The 21,481-nt window shown below is 40.9% G+C and overlaps 1 protein-coding gene across 1 annotated transcript in view; it reads right to left on the bottom strand.

Annotated features, from left to right (window-relative positions):
* The window catches only part of TAGAP (T cell activation RhoGTPase activating protein), a 122,575-nt gene extending 101,467 nt beyond the window's left edge, over positions 1–21,108 (bottom strand). Inside the window, exon 1 of the mRNA XM_063441212.1 lies at positions 20,974–21,108. Coding sequence (XP_063297282.1) covers positions 20,974–21,045 — 72 coding nt within the window. The 5' untranslated portion in view covers positions 21,046–21,108. The remainder of the gene's footprint in view (positions 1–20,973) is intronic.
* Positions 21,109–21,481: the final 373 nt, after the last annotated feature.

Below are 21,481 nucleotides of genomic sequence, written 5' to 3' on the forward strand. Positions count from 1 at the left end.
GCTACACTGGCAAATAATATGCTTAAATAGGAAAAGGCAGGTTGTGGTACACATGGGGGCATGTCCGTAATACCATATGGTTTATCACTGGCACTTGGCATGTGTCAGCATTGTATTCTTGTCGGGATGTAAGGCAGTTCCATAGGGCAGGCTAAATGGAGAGCATTGCAGAAAAATTCTCTTATGGGTAGAAATGCCCTGGAAAAAGCTATCTACAACAAGAGGGGGGAAGAGGAATATCAGAGAAAAAGGAAATGTAATGTGGCATTGTGACTGTCCTGTTAAATTCAAGACTGGGTAAATAGTCTATTGTTATTCTTTATCAAATAGAATGTGTAATGTTTACTAAGTACTGGAGCATGAGTTGTGTGAATTTAAAGAATCTAAAAAAAATGTAACCTAAGAATTTCCTGCCAAGTAGGTTGCTGTCCTAAAACCAGAAAACAAATTCACAAACTACTACCTTAAACACCTTACCTTACAGTGACCTCAATGTTTATTTACCTAACTTTTTTTCCATCATAAGAGGATTGGCTCAAAGGGTCACTATAATCACCAGAACAATTACTGTTTAATGTAGTTGTTCTGGTGAGTATAGTCAGTCCCTGCAAGCTTTTTAATGTAAACAATGCCTTTCCAGAGAATTGCTGCCTTGGGACACATCTAGTGGCCATTACACAGATGGCCACTTGATGTGTTTCCTGGATCAGTGACTCACAATGTGCAGTACTGATGTTCAGTGTCTCCATGTTCTGCATGGAGATGCTGAACATTCCCTATAGAGATGCATTGACTCCCAATGCTTTCCTGTAGGAAAGCATTGGATTGGCTGAGACCCTCAATTCTGATGATCCCAGTCAAGGTGGCGGACCGGGAAGGGGTCAGCGTTGGCAAATAAAAATAAGTTAATTAACTTTTTAGTAGGAAGCCACTTAAATAGTGTTTTTAACCCTATAGGGTCAAGAATATATGTTTCTGTTCCTTTAAAAGAGCAGCTGTCATCTTTTAAATTTGTTTTTAATTCCATAATTAAACTAGCTAGATGCTGTCCCTGTCAGATGTCAAAGACAGACTATCCTGTCAACTTGTGCAAACTTGATTGGCTAGTGAAGTGAATGTGGAAAACGCTCGGACCACACTCATGAGACTTAAATGAGTCGTCTGTGAAGTAATTAGGACTCAACATGTGGAGTTTGCAAATTCTACAGTTAAAACTCCAGGACCCTTGGCCTGTAGAGCTCTTCATAAATGAGTCCCTATTTAAGTCAAAATATAATAATCTTAAGGTAACACCTTAAACTAACTCTCTCTAATATACTTTACTGACACATTCCATTTTATTTTTTATTCTTTATTTTTGTCTTGCTCCAATATGCCATAAAATATGTTATGCAGTTACAGTATGCAATAGAGGAACATCAAATATTGCATTAACGCATAACAGAATACATGTGGGCAAGTATTTTAAGATATTATAAGAATTATTAAAGTGAGTAACAAGTTGTGTAAAGTGGAGAGTGAACTCCCGCTAGCTAATGGGGTCCTCGAGGAGTAGGTGTGCTATGTGGGTGTAGAACCAAAAGCAGAGACGGCTCTCTAATTAGGCCATTTAGGTGACCGCATAAGGCCTCGTGCTGTCTAGGACCACTCAAATCACTTAAGGGCAGGCTAACATGTCAGGTCCTTGGTCTATGATCGAGGGCCTGACATAGGAGGGGGCCCGGCAACTTGCCCATAATGCCGCCGTGTGCGTGGCCCCTCCAGTCAGTCTGTCTCGCGATCACCAACCTGTCAGAGCGTTGCCGCGGGTTACCATGGCAACACTGGAGATTGCGAGATTTACCATGTGGTCTGCAGCTCACACCCGGCAGAGCTACAGACCAGAGAGCCAGACCACCTGGGGAGAGGGAGCCCACCGGACCACCAGGGAAGGAGTGTCACAGCCCCTCCATCCCCCCTATCCCCTGTCACAGCCCCTCCACCAACTGTCACAGCCTTTCCCCCTCCACCCTCTGTTCAACCTCCCTTACCCCCTGTCACAGCCCTTCCACTCCCCCACCCCCTGTCACAGCCTCTCCACCCCCACTCCCTGTCACTGACCCTCCATCCCCTGTCACAGCCCCTCCGCCCCCCCACCCCCTGTCACAGCCCCTCCACCCCCCATCACTGCCCATCCACCCCCCCTACCCCAATCCTGTGAAACACCCCCCAACTATGCCACACGCAGCCTGTCACATTAACTTCCTCCAATCCTGTCACACTTACTTCCCCATGCCCTGTCACACTCCCTCCTCCAACCATGTCACAATAGTCTGCAAATTATGCCATAACTACAGTCGGAGACCTCACAATGCAGCGGCATAGGGAGTCGCGGCACTGCAAGCCTCTGAACAATGAATACAGAGATTAGGTCTCTGTATCCAGCTCTGCAAGCTTGTCCTTCAATACAACTACAGCACCTTATACACATCATGCAACCCCTATTTTTTTCCACTGTGGGTGTTAGTGGGGGCCTCATGTTTGAGTTTCACCTAAGGCCTCACAAAGTCTAGAGCCACCACTGAATAAAAGTGTAAGAGCATGTAATAGCCGAGTGGTAACTGTTATCGGTTGCTATGTTGAGGCTCAGAGGAGGCCTAACGACCTCATTCGGAGGTGTCTGTGAGCTCAGTGGTGTATGTTGTTTTTGGCTGCAGGTAAACGGCATGACCTATGTGGTCGCCCTGACTATCGTGACGTGTTGGGCTAGCGGTGATGTTAGTGGTGCCCACTAATCCCTAAGCACCAAGGGTGTGTGTGTGTGTGTGAAGAGTTTATGTTTATAATCTGCTGTGAAATCAGATTAGCATTAACTATAATTGAAAATTATATTAATGGTGGTAAGAAAATTGAGTTAATAAAATAAACATTGTTGGTTGGTGGGACGCTTTTGGATCCGTCTGCCACTTCTCCCCTGGATCAGAGCCCGGTAAATATCTGGTGCTTTTAACCATTTTTGTCAGTGGGGCGAGGTACAAAGGGGATTATTCATGAAACATTCCAGGAGCTGCCAGCAGAGTCTGCTTTGTGTCGCACTAGGCCCAGTGCCAAGGGAGGCATAGCCCCACCACTCTGAGTCATCCAATCTTACCCAAAGTCATTTAAACCACCTAATTCCAGAGATTAATAACTGGAGGTTGTGTAAGACAGGCCAACTTGTGGTTTGTCGTATTACACAAGCCCATGCTGTTATTACTATAGCAAATACACAAGCCTGTCAATTAAGCTTGTTCCAGAATGTTCCTATACATTACACATAGGAGGAGGCCTGCTATCCAGTCACAAGTCACTGTCGATCAACCGCAGAGAGAAGTAAATTATGTGTGGATGTCACAGCTGGTAAGTGTAGGCCCATGACTAAGCCACAGGACTTGGATGGCTGCCTTGGTTCACTTTTTGTTTAATAGGGGCTATGCCTACCTCCCATATCTATGTTCCAAGCAACACGTGCTTCTTTTTTAAATACAGGGCCAGCCTGTCCATAGGTCCATAGGTGGAGCCATGGCCTTAGGCGGCATTATTCCACCCCTGATATTACTGCAGTTGGGGAAAGCCCTCGCCTTTCCCGATCATCCCCTCACGGAGCCACTGAAATTCTGGCACTTTGCGATTACTGGCCGTGCATGACTGAGCAGGCAGCGGTGGGGTGAAGTGAGGACAAAACCAATTGGAGTCACTCCAGCCAGAAGCCACACCACCACAGATACAGAAAGTATAGGTATCTTGCACACACTGCATCCCCATCACACACGCACAGACACACACTACACCTCCAGCACACACATAGACACACACCATCCCAAAGCACTCCAACAACACTGCAATTCTACATCCCCAACATACACTGCATCATCAGTCCACACAACATATTCCTTACACAAATACACTGCATCCCCAGCAAACACACACTACCTCCCTCCTCGCCATACACAAATGCACAGTACCTCTAATACACATACCATGACCCCTATAAACACAGTGATGGAATCTGCTCTGCACAAACACACACTACACAAACACAGACCTGCTATAATAAAAAAACCTACAAATACCAAATGGCAGGAACATAAATGCTGACCATCCAAAAACCACACATAAGATGCACGTCACTATTCTAAACTTTACCAGACTACTACTCCGCTCATAAAGCCAGGAGCTATTTACAAACACAAGGCTAGCAATAATTTAAAAGTAATATCAGACAGAACTGTAAAACTTTATTAACAACTGAAATCCCATTTGTTTTTTTTTTGTATACTTTATGAAAAGCCTGACTTCCACTCCACACATCATTAACAAAATCCCAAAACAATGCCTGACAGGGCATCAGGAGATGGGGGCACAAACACAACATCCCTGCACACATTGCATCCCCAATCTTATACAACATCAACACAGACACACTGCATCACCAAAACAATCCTTACACACTACATTCTCTACATACACACATACTGCATAACCAGCAAAAGCACACTACATCCCCCTAACACACACAGTGTCCCCTATACACAATGCATCCACTACACAAACACAACTACTACTACAGACGTGCCCCAATGGAACATGAGCCCAAGGTCACTGGCTGCATCAAGTATAGTGACGAGGGGGTCAAGCGCACCCTATCATCAGTTTCCCACAGCTCTCTCTCCAACTCTGCCGGAAAATGATCATAGGATGTGCTGGGCCCCCTCTTCAATATACAAGCTCCTGGTAGACTCCACAAAGCCACTGCAGCACCAGGGAAAACATTGATTATTGTTTTATTTTTATTTTAAAAAGAACTTTTTGCCCACAAATGCACCCTTATCCTACCCTACATAGTTACAAACACTGAAACCACTAATCTAAAAAACACTGCATCCACTACACATTCTCTGCAACCACTATAAACACACTGCATCCTTGTGGGTGGACTCAAGAGCGGTCCCTGTGGCCAGACCTTAAGCTGGGTAAGGGTCTGATTGCCATGGAAGACATCCTGAAACAAACTGGGATTAAATACAAGGCTATCAAAGATAACTGCTCGCAGACAATCAGTGAGTCAGAGCTACTGTGACACCTGTTCTGTATGCAATCTGAGAGTATGGTGACCATACAGCATTATTACAATGCCTTACGCAGGAAAGCATCAAAGAGCATGCAGACCTTATGCAATGCCAATAAGCTTCACTATAAAAACAGCCCATATAAAATAATATAGATAGACCTAGTACAGAAAACACCCTCATCTAATGGCATACATCCCATATGGCAATTTAGCTTACTCCTTTTAGGTTTGTTAGTCATTGATGTATATAAATGCTAATATTTTAATACCATTGCAGACGCATATATGTTGTAATTTAGTGTCCATTGCTCCAAATATGTTACAGGAATGTATCGATCTAATCATGGTCCTCATAAGTTTCACTTTAATGGTTAGGCTCTCACTCATTCCTTTCTTTTTAGATACTAAGTTTTCAGACATTGCTTACTAAATCAACTCTATTGGCAGGTTTCTGTTTACCTGTATCAGTTATTATGCCATTTCTTGAAATGCCAACATATAAACATGGTATTATGATTTAGAAAAAGGTTAACATAATCCTTTCACTTGGGATCCCTGGAATTTACTCAAATGAATAAAAGAAATGAAATGTTAGTGTCTTGGGTGGCAGGAATCGGAATAAACACAATCTGTCAAATTCAAAATAAAGAATATTTTTAAACAGTTAAAAATAAATAGTCTATCTCAGTAAGTAAAAGTCCAATTTGTGAGCCGCCCCTCACTTGAGGTACACATTTTCTGGGATAATGTGATTATGGCAAACCCCTGGAGATTGTAATTGCTGTAATAAACTGTCAGTAATGGATAAACCTGTCTAAACAGATGAGCATCACATTTTCCAAATAATGTTTCTCACGCACATAACAATGCAGAATCAATCGGCAGATACTTAAGCATAATATACAAGCTTGAAAACCTGGTTCAAATAACCATGCTTGCAGTCCGATTACAGGATAAGCAATTATTTGAATTCACTTAGTATGTTAATTAACTAATGCATACCTGTCGTCCTCATGCCGTAGTGCCATTTTTGCAGATTTGTTTTAGCTTCCCTCCATTTCCAGCAAAAACCTTTAAAACAATGTTTTTATCTACCTTTTTCTCTGTTAGAGGACTTACTGTGTGCCCTATGGTCTCTATGGTGCTGGAGAGTGTCTTCTCTTTCTTCTCTCCCTCTGCAGCCAATTTGCCTTTAAAGGTACATTCCAGTCATCATAATAACTTCATCTTAACTAAATTGTAACTAAATTGTTATGGAGCTAGGAGGCCCTTGAGTGCACTCTTACCTTAAGGAATTAAACTGCTCTGAATGTGAGTAACAAAAAGCATGGAGTGCTGCCGGGCAGGGGCAAGGAGGATTTTTTTTTTTTTTTAGAGCGGCCAGTTGACTCTCTTAGCAAATCTGTAGCTACCAATGCTAAAAAGGTATGCGCTGGGGGACTTAGAGATCGAAACTGGAGCAAATTTGGGGTTAAATCATTAGAGAATAGTTTAACCACTTAAGGTAAGTTGTTATAATGACCTGAGTATCCCTTTAAGATGTGTGCCCTGCTCTGACTTCTACATGCTACTGTTGTTCCACAGGTGGAACTGTCACCTGTAGCACAACCAGGGCAAGTACAAGGGTTTCTGCCGCCCTAGGCAAAGATCCATTTTGCCGCCCCCTCATGTCACTCACTCACTGATACACACTAGCAGACACACACTAACATACATATATTCACTCAATGACACACACACACAGACACTGACAGACATACATTAACTCACTGACAGACATACACTCACTCACTGACAGGTACACCCCCCCCCCCCCCCCCCACACACACACACACAGACACTCATTGACATACATACACTCATTCACTGACAGACACACACACAGTCAGACACTCACTGACTCCCTGGGGACCAGTGTGGTGCAGCTCCTCACTCCTCCAGCACATTGTGTAGTATGCCGGGGCCAGAAAGACGTCATATTCCAGCTCCTGGCATCACAGAGGGCACCAAGGGAGGAGTGGGAAGCTGCAAAAAGAGCCTCCCTCACCGCCTGGCTTCTCCGTCTCCCTCTCCTCCCTTCACTGGCATTTGTTGGCAGAACATGCACCTGCCACCAGGGTAAGCAAGTGGCTTACCTAGAACAGCTTCAGGGGCACCCTGAGGTGGCCAGATTGCCACCTCCTGGGCCCCCTGTGACAGGGTTCCTCTGGGCATCCTCAAGACAAAGGGAGCCCACCAGGAAATATCCTGGTGGGTGCCCCTAGCAGGCCGGAGCCCTAGACGAATGCCTAGTTCGCTTAATGGTTGCACCAGCCCTGAGCACAAAAGTCTTAATTGCAACTAGGTGTAACACAGTTGGAGCAGTCTCAATTGCAACTGGGCCCTTGAGTTCTGCATGTCTCCCAAATGTCGATGGGACAGTCCAGATTTCATGGTCCTGTCCCGCCATCCTGATTTTGTTCCTCATTCAGGCATCATTAGACGTGCTAGGAAGGCTACAAAAGACACAGAAAGGTGAGTACATAGCGAATTACTCTTCAAACTCTTGCACTCAAGGGCTGAACTTGAAAATAAACTCTTTACCTTAATCCTATGTTTAACACCTCTTAAAAACTAAACACCTTATCAATAGCATACCTAGCATACCTAGAACCTTTGCTGCCTGGTGTGAACCCTGAGTTTGCTGCCCCTCTCAGCAAACACACAGCCACACTGTGAGGAATACAGGGAGCAGGGATATGACGTAATTCACACCGCCGACCCCTCAACACAGTCTGCAGCATGCTCCAGAGCCAGTGGACCAGACAGGTGTGCTTGCAGTGATCGCCCACACAACTTGAATTGACTGGCAAGAGAGGAGCGCTGTGGCAAGCTGGACTGAGTAGCATTTGACCACAAGGCATTGCCACAAGTATAAGCTGCTGCTACAATTGGGTATTGCTCAAAAAGTGCACAGTTTCTTGAAAGGAGGGCAGGCCAATCACCTCCACAGGCCCATAGGCCCCGAACTACCTGTTATCATATATGGCAGCAAAACCAGTATAAGCAGCTGCGTCTATCCAGATAACTGGGGATGAGTCGGACAGAGAAGGGATAAACATTGATCTACCATTCCAATTTAGCAAAAACTCCTAATCAAACCAACTTTGGCCTGACAGTCAAGTGAGACCAAACTATCATCATCTGGAAGACCGGGCAGAAGGTAGAACAGTCTAGAGATGAAAGACTGACCCCCGAGGGGTAATACTTATCCCAAAATTTAGGGAGCCTAAAAGGGACTGCAGATCCCTGCGAGAACAGGCCCCTTGAATAAGGAACCTATTCAAATCCTCCCTAATTGAGTAAAACTTATCTTTATGAAAACTAGACTGCATCAAAAGGGAGTCTAGCTTTATAAAAAGAAAAACCAGACTGGCAGACGGGACAACAGTCTTACCCTCAGAAAGAGGAACTCCAAGACTAGAGAGTAAAGGAGTTGTGTTAGTGATGGTCAGTAGAACATTGCTCTCCTCCTCAATGGTTAAAATATCATCAAGGTACTGAATAACCACCAGACATCTAATGACGTTGAGGAGGAGCCACCACAATGTTTCAGCGAAACCATCAAATAACATATGGCTACTCTTGGCCCCAAAAGTAAACCTAGTACAAAAATAATAATTATCTCTCCATTTGATGCTGTGCAGGTGCCATAGTGAAGGGTGAATAGGTAGCAACTGAAAAGCATTCTTTAAGTTGGTTTTACTAATTGAAGCTGCTTTATTGGCCTTCTGTATTGCTTGAATAGCATTATCTACCATTGCGTAATGGAGAGAGAATTCCTGAGTTTATAGGTTATTAGCAGCAGAGAGGGCAATAATCAATCTTTTTTTATTTGTGAACTTGCTTCCTGGATATGACTATCTCTATCACGGATGAGGGTTCACTTCAAACTACTCTTTTCAAAAAACCCTCGGCCTCCAATGCCCTACTACAATAGGGCAGATTTCATCCAAGAACTATTAAAAAAGGAGTACCTGTTGGTTAGTACCTAAGAATATGCAGAAACTGCAATAATATCTCTGACTTCAAGGCTAAAGCAAAAATACTCAGATCAGTTTCATGAAAAAGGACGCCCAAACAGGGTTCTAAAGAGAGTGTACCGGAGGGCTATGGAGGCCGATAGGAGTGACCTCCTATCAGATCATCCTATGAGGGAAGACTCCAACAAGACTATCAGAATGATAGCTGTAGTGGGACCTGGGGAACTCGGCTGGTTATCCCCTTTGGTAATGATAGGTCAGACCCATTTCCCCAGTAACTGGACGGGACACAGTTCCAGGGTACAACTTTTGACAATGTTTATTTGGGCACACAACATTTTATGCACAGACCCCCGCAGGTGGTCTCCATCCAACACAACACAATATCATGCAGGAGGGGGCTGGGGAACAGATAACCATCTCTCGCTGTGGGAGATACTAACAGGATACAGGGACACACATGAGTGCACATTACATACAGAGGGGGTTTAACTCTGGGGCTCAGTGCCCCGGGACGGGAAGGGGGTACAGGATTACAATTTATACAGATGAATAGCCCCGGGTCCCCCATAGGATCCCTGCAAAAAGAGGGGTGATTGGATGTACAGAGCTGAAGATATCAGCGTCGAAAGACTGGGGCTCAAGGCTCTGTACATTCCCAAAATTAGTTCCATGGTGTTGCTTGGTTTAGTCTGGCAAATTCAAACTTCGCGCCTAAACCAAGCAACAACCAATCAGCTGAAAGCGCGCAAACCAAATAGTGCCAATCAGCATTCGGGGGAGGAAGGAGTTTCCCCACCCAATCCAAAGAAAGGGTGCAAAACTCAGCTGCACAAATCGGTGCTCGGGGAAGAGAGGGGTTTCGCGGCCCACTCAGATGGAAGGGCGTGAAACCCCATTTGAACAAGTGCTCCTTCTCAGATTGGTCGCCCGCTCCCGGCGACGACCAATCAGCGATTTACTTGCGCCGACCAACCAAGAGAATGGCGCAACCCCAGTTTGAATGGGCGCTCCTTCTCCCTTTGGTCGGCACATACTTCCATGCGGCCAGCGGGAACCCTGTGGCCGTGAGACCTACTCACAGCCCCAGGGACTCCCTGCTGGCACGCGTCCCTCTCTCCGGTGGATAGCCACACTCAGGTATCTGCCGGAGAGAGCGTTCGCCAGGGTAGCCATGAGCCTAGCCTCGTAGCTCCCAGGTTTGAGAGTGGCAAGTGATTATAGCTCCATTAGGAGCAAGTATGATGATCAAAGACAGTGCAAGCAGGCCGGTTTGGGAGCCAAATGCTCCCCCTGGTGGGCGTTTGGCGATACGAACCGGCGGTCACCCAGGGGAAGCATGCGCCGCTCGTTCCCTTGCTGTCTGCAGTTTTCACACCTCGCTAGCAAGATGTGAACATTCTAACTAAACGTTCTAACTGGAGTATCAGGGTGGTCCAGCACAGTTCGGGAGACGAATGCTCCCCATGGTGGGCGTTCGGTGATACTAGCCAGCGGCCACCCAGGGGAAGCACGTGCCGCTCGTTCCCTTGATTATCCCAGATTATCAATGTTGATTTCCATTAGTCATTCCTTAGGACCTGGCGTGTGTCCTGAAACACAAGGAGCAGACATGCAAGCGCTAAACCTACAACTGCCTAAATTAAAGTTGTTGCACATCTGAGCCTTGCAAAGGAACAGTATAGGTCTTCTTAACTTTTTCGAGAGTCTTCTTTGCTCTGTTTATGAGGAGCAAGAGTAAGCCTGACTCAAAGTAAGTGAGTATGCCTCAGTGGGGTATAAATTGGTGGACTGGGAAAGGGAAACATAAAACTGGGCAAGAGCTGCTGCAGAAAAAGTCATAGAATGTGAACCCACCATATTTGTGCCTCAAATCCACCAATTTGTGCAAATATATGTAAATTCATTTCCTCCCTGCAGCACAGGTACAGGCAACAAATGACATCTCTGTAGAGTCCAAAAAACAGAACGAATTCCGGAATGGACAGTTTTTTGTTTAACCTAGGATTTCTGGCCTTGAGAACAACAGAAATGTCACCGTAACAGAAATATATGTTGTTGATCAGGTCTTGAGATCTAATACCAGATGAGCGGAGTGGTAATGTGAGTGGTAGTATTATGAGAAGGAGTAGTTATGGAAACATTACCCTGAGTAAGGAATTCCCGGATAAGGAGACCTTAATTTCTCTAGCCTCTGATTAATCAAATGTATCGATGACATTATTGAATTTATCATGGAGTGCATCTCCGTTGTCAGGTTGTCAGAGTAATTCCCTGGTGCCAATTCCCTGGGGTGTCGGGATGAGCAGACAATAATGGTAGAGTTTAGTCTTTCTGGCCATGGCTGGGAATGGAAAACCCCTACCTCTCAGCTCCACTGAAATCTTAGGGAAAGTTCATGACTCTAGGGAAGCAATGATTGCAGGGTCTTGGGCCACCGCATGGGAGCTAGGTCACACAGGAGATCCAGTTCCAGTGGGAAAAATGGCTCATGGGACTGTTTCCTTAAAGACAGAGCTAATGGACAGCAAATATACCTGAAGCCAGTTCAGCTGACCATAATTGGGAATCGTGACTTACCGCAAGTAAATGAGAGTCGTGGGCAGCACATACAAGGTGAGAAAGTATGAAGCAATTGAATGTAGAAAATCGTATGATAAGGCCGCCTAAAGAAGTAACCTGGTAAGTATTTCTAGTGTAAAGTATAAGCCAGCAAAAGAAAGGAACATAACATACTTAAATAATATTAGCAGATGCTTGCCAGACAACAGAATGATACTTAAGAAAAAGATGATACTAAATGATAAGAAATATATGATAATTATGCAACAGCCTAAGAACAACTCTACTAGGTGACTCTGCAGGTGACTACCAGGGACAGACAAAAGGAATACCAAAACAAATGTAGGATGGAAACAAATGCACATAAACCAACTTCAGAGGCCTTGTAGCCAAAATTGGAACTCACTGAGATAAACCTAGAAACAGGAAAGCAAGAATAAATATATATTAAGCAGATTCCTGCAACTGCCGAGAGAAGAGGCTGACGTTACTCGTCTAAATGTGCATGCGCCCATGATGTAGATAAGTTATATCTAGTTATACACATCTAGTTATACCTTAAATGTGTATAGAAATGCATTTCTAAGAATGCTGTAATCCAAAACAAATGGTGGGAAATAATGATACCGGAAGGTGATAATTAAGTGTTGTATCCTAGATAAGCCAACCCACTAGCTGGGAATTTAATACTAAAACTAACTTTGAGCTGTTGTGAAGTATGCAGTACTGACAAATTGAGGGATGGGTACATAAAAGAGATGTGAGAGGCCAAATGAGAGCTGAACGGGAATGCAGTAGGGAACAAGTAGTGCGGCCAATATGAGGGTTGCATGTACCTGCTAGGAGACGTATAGCTGAACGTAGCACAGGAAATAACGAACAGTGTGGACTAATGAGGGCTGGCAGCAGAACAGTGATATACAAAGAAGGACTGGAGTAAATACAAGTTTTTTTTTTTTATGTCATATGTCACAGTCGACCTTTGGTAGGTCAAAGTAATATGAACTCAGGACAATTGGGACTGAACACCATAATTGTGACCCAAACAAACTTTGCCTACATTTAACATTTATATTTATATTACATTTTGTTGAAGCTGTGATAAAGTCTGACCTGGGTTCTGGGACTTGGACTCTCTTTGGCACCATGCCAAGCATCTCTACTCCTCACAAAGAGACATGTAGAGCAATTGGTTTGTTTATTATTCTTTTGATTTGTATGTTGATTTTTCTGTTGCTGTAGGTGTCTTTTATTATTAGTATTCACTACTGTACTTTCCCGTTCGCACTATATCTCTTTTGTCTTTGTGATGTGAGAAAATAAAAATAAATTTAGAAATAAAGTAACATCATACACTGGAATACGGGGCTAGTACTTCCCTGGCTCCCACAATTGTTTCTGCTCAACATGTTCCCCAATGAGCTCAACAAATCAGACAAACACTTGGTTATACATGTTGTGGTTGTACCTAAACACTGGAAATCCTCAGAGACTCCTCTGGTCCGCACACTCACAGAATCTATGCAAATACATACAACTACGAAGAGATGTCACACAGGACTATGGGCTCATTGCCCAAATTCAGAATATCGGAAGTGAATGTGATCGGTACTGCTCTCAGCTTCTTTCCAATCTTCCTCCCTCTAAAGGTGCCCCTAAAAACCCACCCTTTCCTGATCTCCTAATTTTGCTCAGTCATGCAAGTAAATTGTCATGTTACCATCATGCACTTTCACATCCATTGTACAGTTATATTTCTGTTATCAACACATTGACTAGATGTATTGGTCACCCATTTTCAATGGCTAATGTTTCAATAAATATCATATATTGTAAAGAAAAAAAAGAAAAATAACTTTACATGATGGAACCTGAAGGATCTGAAACAAAGGTATGTCTAGTACACAAGCTACACAAAGGAATATATGGACTCAAACAACCTGCAAGAGCATGAAACTTGAAATACGCATAGAACAAAACTTCATTTAGAGTAAATCAGACTCATGTCTATTTACCAGACAAATAAATAAAAAATGGACTTGTACTAGTTTATGTAGATGACATGATCTTGCGCACTGAAAGCCAACATGACTGTACAAAATACAGTCAAAAGTCAAAAGAAGTCAAAAGCATGGGAAACATAGCCATAGAATGCAAGTAGAAAGAGATGATGATGGTAGTTATCTTTTCAATCAAAGGCACATAATTCTACATTAGATAGAGCTTATGGACTTTTAGAAAGCCCATGTTGTAGCTACGCCCATGTGTTCAGATTTCCTCCCTGAGCCCAATTCAACAGCAATATGCATTAAACAGTTGAAGATAAACTTTTGTACCTAGCTAGTACTTGCAGAGCTGAAATTGACTTTGCAGTGGTAATGGCATATTAACATTCTCAGCTAAATTTCAATATTTTGTAGGTAAGCACATTAATGTTCCCAAATTGTCAAGCCCCATTTTTGTAAATTAACAAAAATGTAACCCCTTGATATTTCTACTATACAATGGTACAGAGGATCTATAGAGCAAGACTGATTTTTATTTTAATCTTATTTTAAATATATTCTATCATGGTTGTGTGATAACCCATAGAAAACCCAAGCACATATTACCGAATCTTAGAATGGTCGAATTTAACGTAGGTGAAAAAGAGTAGTCAGAGGATAGCCAAAAATCAGAATACCAGAGATCAGGAGAATGATACAAGAATAGCCGGGTCAGGATACCAGAAATCAGGAGGTCAAAATACAAGCCGAGTCAGGGAACCAGAAAACAGGAACGTCAAAAGCCAAGCTGGTTCAGTACACAGAAACAACAGTAAATACACAAGGAGAATCAAAGAGCACTAAGAGGAACACAAGGAACCACATTAGGGCAAGGAACAAGGCAAAAGGCGTCCCTTTTATAAGGGAGCTTCTTTTGCTTTAAGGCTCGACCCCAAAATGTTCTGGGCCAGTATTGATGACGCGGAAACCCCGTCAATGACGTCATGACGTCGCATGTGCTGTGTCATAAAAAGGGGCGTGACTCCAGCTTCTGGCGTGGGACATGTTGAACTCATTGGAAGAAGAGTCTGCCCTGGATCATGCACCACGTGGGCGCTATGGAATACGGTAAGAGTTTGTGACATATTCTAACTCCAAGGCAGTATAAGTAGATGTGTTCATAGTTTGGTAAAGGTTAAAAATAATATCAGGAAGTATTACTTTACTGAAAGGGTAGTGGATGCATGGAATAGTCTTCTGGCTGAAGTAGCAAAAGTTAACACAGTGAAAGAGTTTAAGCTTGCGTGTTATAGGCATAAGGCTATCCTAGCTATAAGATAAAGCCAGGGACTAATGAAAGTATTAAGAACATTTGACAGACAAGATGGGCCGAATGGTTCTTATCTGCCGTCACATTATATGTTTCTATGTTTAATGGAATTGATAGATTAAGGATATTTTAATCACACCCACGGAATACCCAACCCCACAAAAAATAGTAAATAAGCAAGTTGGGTAGATAAACACATTATCAATATGATTATTGTAAAACAGAAAATAAGGATTCTTTAGTACACCATGTAAAATACACTGGGTCATATACTTTTACAAATGTATAGTCTTGTTTGAGTTAATATCAAGTAGTTTGTTGCTAAATTATTCCATCAATACTGGATCAATTGTAACAAAATATCATGAGTTATGGAAATGGATAAATTGTAACAGTGATGTTATTTGTGTCACCATTTACACTCATAGTTCTAAAAAGAACATGTAATTTCAGCATACATGGTCACCATGATGTCTGGCATGCCTGCAGAGCAGCCAACCTGAGGTGCTTATATGTAGGAGGCTGCAGAAAATCTGTGGTAGGGGCAGAAATACCACGGTAAAGACTTGTGCAGTATAAGCACATTTAATAATGGCTTGACTTGCAGAACACTATATGTGGACTTTTCTCCTTTGTTTCGTCAAGGAGAACACAAAACAATCACAGTGTCGGACAGGGTTCCCAAATCAGGTCAGTTAATAGGAATTTTAAAAAGACAGAAAAATATTAAAGTATCTATCTTGCATAACTTTAGGTTTCTTTTTCTGCTGAGAACTAAACTCACCCAGTGATGTCCTGACTGTCCATTGTTTAAATGTGTTATTTCTGTTATCAGTAATATACTTCAAGAGGGCACAATTAATGTAATTTGAAAGACGACTTACAAATTACAATAAAAGGAACAACATTGAGGAAAATATTATTTTTGGCCCATCATTCCTCAAACAGAGCACATGTATGTGTATCAAAGATGACATGTTATGCTGTTGATATAAAAATTTAGAAGAATCTCCATTACACAAATGGCGAAATAGTCCTCTCATTGCCCTCACATTGCCCGTTCTATAAATCTATTAATGAAATAGTGTACATTTGTTGTCCCTCCACCAAAATGTGTACCAGTCAGAGATTAATTTCCTATTAGACACAGTAGGCATCAGCCTACAGGCGCTTGTCCTGCTTTCACCACTTATAATGTAGGAGCCTTGCCCAGTGTCTTCTGTAGCCCAGTCAGACTCCTATGCTTGATAACAGAGCTGCAGTAGCAGTTTTAGAATGTGTAAAGCTCAGTCCTGTAGCAGCTCTTCCCGTGTCAATGTATAAGGCTTTACAGGAACGGGAAGGGATTACTTCCCATCTGTCCACTAAAAGGCTCTCACACAGGAATTGCCTTGCAGGAGAAGCAGGGACATCATTGAGTGATGCACACTGTGTATTATAGGAGATCACTGAGTAATGCACACTGTGTATCATAGGAGATCATTGAGTGATGCACACTGTGTATCATAGGAGATCATTGAGTGATGCACACTGTGTATCATAGGAGATCATTGAGTGATGCACACTGTGTATCATAGGAGATCATTGAGTGATGCACACTGTGTATCATAGGAGATCACTGAGTGATGCACACTGTGTATCATAGGAGATCACTGAGTAATGCACACTGTGTATCATAGGAGATCATTGAGTGATGCACACTGTGTATCATAGGAGATCATTGAGTGATGCACACTGTGTATCATAGGAGATCATTGAGTGATGCACACTGTGTATCATAGGAGATCACTGAGTGATGCACACTGTGTATCATAGGAGATCATTGAGTGATGCACACTGTGTATTATAGGAAATCACTGAGTGATGCACACTGTGTATCATAGGAGATCACTGAGTAATGCACACTGTGTATCATAGGAGATCATTGAGTGATGCACACTGTGTATCATAGGAGATCACTGAGTGATGCACACTGTGTATCATAGGACAGCAGTGACTGATGCATACTGTGTATCATAGGACATCATTGAGTGATGCACACTGTATTTCAGCTACTGCCCTCAACATTCAGTCACAGGAGGGTAATTGAACTACAGAAGACCTACTTTGCAAACAATAATTCAAACTCCACATGTCTCTTTTTCCCTAACCCTAAATGTATCCCCTCCTAAATCCAATAATCCTAAACAGCCCTTATAACAAAACTCTAACACCTCTCAAGCTTTAAATCCTCTTAACACTATATGTCATCTTACTCTCAAATGACTCCCTCTCTAACTTTATCTACCTCCCCCACTTTACTCTAACCACTTCTAAAATTATCCCTAACCCTGCATTCATTTACACAGTTGCATATACTCACTATACTCACAGAATCAAACACAATATATGACAATATGCACAATATATGCATTTTTAATTGGGGGGAGGGAGAAGGGGGGCAGAGGACAGCCTAGAACTATTTGCCTATAGGAACCTAAAATGTAAATCTGACCATGGAACAAGTGTGGATTTTAATATATCACACCTAATCGTCAGTGAAAGGGTATCTGAAATTGCTCTTTCTACAACTTTTAAATCTTTACAGGTTGCAAATTCCAGTTTACTATATATCTAAGAATTTACCTACTTGAAAGAATTGGTACAATGGCGTGGAAGACACACAGTATGGAACAAATAATTGAATCTACATAGAATAGAGTCACTTATTTACAATGAGACTTGGACTTGGTATAGATGTTCTGTGTTTGTTTTAAAATCCAATTTTTTTGAAATTCCTTGACATTAGAGTCCTTATTGGGTATAAGAAAGCTGCTTACATCTGTTTTTTATATTTTTAGTTATGTACAATGATTTAGAATGCATACTATAACAACCACTTGTAAAAAATATAAATCCTTAACAAATAATGCTTCAATATATAAAACAAATAAGCAAAGCAACAAAAAAGGCAAATAGTATTCTATAAAGTAATTTCCTAATTACACAAGCCTAATAAGACAGAAACGTGAGCCATTAATACCCCCCAACATTTCATCACCAACTGGCATCCATTATTAAGGTGTGGAAATTAGGTAATTATAGTATACTATTTGCCTTTTGTGTTGCTTTGTTTATTTGTTTTATGTATTGAACCATTATTTGTGTGAATAAAGGATTTCTATATTTACAAGTGGTTGTTATAGTGTGCATTCTGAATCATTGTACATAACAGATTTGTTAAGCAGATGTGGGAGTTCATGTGAGGATTTGCACCTTTCCATGCGTTGTTATTTATTTTTAGTTACCGTTATCTTTTCAAATTATTTATTGATTTATCTATGTTTGTATTTTGTCATTTGGTTCTCATTCATTTCTGCCTTACATTATGTATTATTATTGTTGTTTTTACAATTATATTCCTTGGGTGAATAATTATAATGTTCAGACGTAAATTTAAAAATAAGTAAATCATTTTAGTATTGCCTTTTATATTTTAAGTTTTTTAATGGTCATTATGATTGTCTTTGAAAGTTAATAAAAAAATCTATTAAATGTTCATGATGTTTACAGACTGTATAATGTGCCGAAGATCAGTCCACAGAACTTAACACCTTCTACTTTATGTCAATTATCTAACAGAACCACTAAATTGCATTACCCATTATTATTTGTACTCTGTGTTTGGTGTTCTAGAAACAGGGGCAGTTACAGAAGAGCAGCAACAACCCCTAGTTTACCCCCTTAAGGACACATGTGTGACATGTCATGACTCCCTTTTATTCCAGAAGTTTGGTCCTTAAGGGGTTAAAGAGAGATCTGCAGAGGGTTTGCATTTTGAAGCCACTCATAAATTACATTAATTGTTCAATTGGCATTGAGATCAGGGTCTAGCATATATCATATGTCACCTTGGCAGAGAGCTAGGATACAAAGGTGAAGGACAAAATAGCATCCTATATTTTAGGGGTAATGATCCAGGGCCAAGACCTTTTTCAGGGGAGATATGAAGTTTTGATTGTAAGATATCATTCTAATGTCGATCAAAGTATTAGCGAAACATGTAAAATATTACTCTATGAATAAATATCTCCATGCTCTATGGATACAGGATTTGTGAATGTATGTGTTATGCTACACCTCACTCCTTGCAGATAAAGAACAACAGACCATTCCATTGCTGGGCACTGAGCATGTAACTGTGCTAGTCTAGTCTGTCTACGCATCTATATATCTATCTACTTACCTACCTATTTATCTACCTACCTACCTGTCTGTATGTCTATCTATATGTCTATCTATTTACCTACCTTTTTATCTACCTACCTGTCTGTCTGTCTGTCTATATATCTATCCATCCTTGGTTGTAAGGCTTAGACAAAATACATTATCTTGACAGTCCTAATAACATTATAGAAAGGACTAACCATAATTTTAGATATGTTTCTACAACAGATTGGGTTTTCATTGCTTATGAAGTTGGATTGGATTTCTAAAGCCGATTGTATAAAACAAATGCAATAATTTCATACCGGTATGCTAATACATTTCATTCATGGTTATGCATAATTTTTTTTCAGTATGTTAAATTACACCCAATATGGAAACTATCAAGTCAGTGAGTACCCAGTGTACACATGTGCCCACCATTAAATCATTCCAATTTGCAGACACATATTAAAAAGTTTTCTTCATAACTAATGTATCCCAGTAAATATAAACCTGTTGTATCTTTTTTTTTTATCATTAAAGAAAAAATATATATTTTTCAACGTTTTTTAATATTGTGTTGTTATCCTTATAATTAACAAATATGTATTTGTGTGGTGGGAAAAATACAATGAATTGTTCTCTGCCAATCACTGTTACAAACTCTGTCCTTGCAGCTGAAAGTCAGCATAGATAAATCATACAGAGAAGAGGAGAAATTAAACAAAATCAATGTTTTGCTATGCCATTTGCAACACTTGCCCTGGATTTGCTTTGTCTAAAATGGATTATCATGTAACTTTTATATATTATCTTTTAATATTATCATGTAATATTTTTTTTATTTTTTTATTTTTTTAAATGGAGCATCTTATGAAAAAGGTTTGCACAATTCATTGGTGCTTTCCAATATTTTATCCAATGGTATGAATGAAAGTCACAGTTCCACTTTAAGGTAGTAACATAATTTGCACTGTATTAAAAACTTATTGACAGAATTAGAATATAAAATATGGTAGAATAAAACACTGCCTATGAAACCCATGTAAAATGAATACTGTTAATGTAGGTGTGTTTTACCCTATGTGTCCTCATTATAAGCGTCATACTATCTAAATAAAAAGAATACATAACTGACACATATCTAAAAATCATAAACAATAAAGAGGCATCATGTAGGTTACATAGAGGCAAATTAACATGATTATGAACATTTCGGTATCATATACTGCTCGTTAACACATTTTATCTAGATTAAAAAGAAAATGAATCCAAAATATGCAATAGGGCATAGTTAAAAAAAAAAAAACTTTCATCATTACAGAATGCCAAGAAGAGCCAATCAGGAGGACATTAGGTAAAGTTGGAGAGTAGAAACAATCTGGAGGATAAAACACTATACAAAATGCACATTTTCTGGAGTAATTAATAAAGAATATGTACAATACTATCCTAAAGAACAAATTGTCCGAATCAATAATTCAATATGGGCATTCCATATGAGTCAATTCCTTCTTAAATGCATACTTTAGCAAGGAAATTCAATAATAGTGTACAGTATTGAGTACTTTAATATTTTAATTAGACAGATAGACGTTGTGATGGAGATTGAAATGTTGATGCTGAATAAACTTTTTAATATTGTTAACCACAATGACATCTAATGCAGGACTGGCCACATAAAGTCAACTAGCCCTAAGACAACAAAAGAACACAAAGAATACACAGTAATCCAGAAAATAATTATGTTTTCATTCTAGAAGAATATTTATATGGACAAAAGCTCTTTGTACTTACTGAGTTTTTGTTGGGTAAAATTCCATCATAGCTTCCCCTTCGTGTTTTGCTTCTAGGGTGTGGAGCTGACATGGTAGAACTGATCCAGTCTGTATAGATCTCACTTTACAAATGCATGCTTAACTAGACACTGAATAGCTGAATCACTTGACTAACCATCAGGATCAGTGGCTCTCATATATACACACACAACACACAGGGGAGGAGCTTTTCTCAGGGCTTGGTGGTCATTGCTGTTAAACAGTTAGGGGATGTGTATTTTGCAATACAGGTGCATGTATTATTTGGATCTATTTCCTAACTGATGTTTTGTAAGTTATGACTTATAGCAGGGCTTGACAAATTTGATGGCATTTTTTAAATTAGCAAAGTTTAATTTACAATGAGAAATATACAATTCTTAAAGGGACACTATAGACACCAGAACCACTACAGCTTAATGCGGTATCTAGAGACTGTCCCCGTAGCCTCTTCAATGTAAACCCTGCATTTTCAGAGAAACACCTCT

This window comes from Pelobates fuscus, chromosome 2 (assembly GCF_036172605.1).
Source record: "Pelobates fuscus isolate aPelFus1 chromosome 2, aPelFus1.pri, whole genome shotgun sequence".
In the NCBI taxonomy this organism is placed as follows: domain Eukaryota; kingdom Metazoa; phylum Chordata; class Amphibia; order Anura; family Pelobatidae; genus Pelobates; species Pelobates fuscus.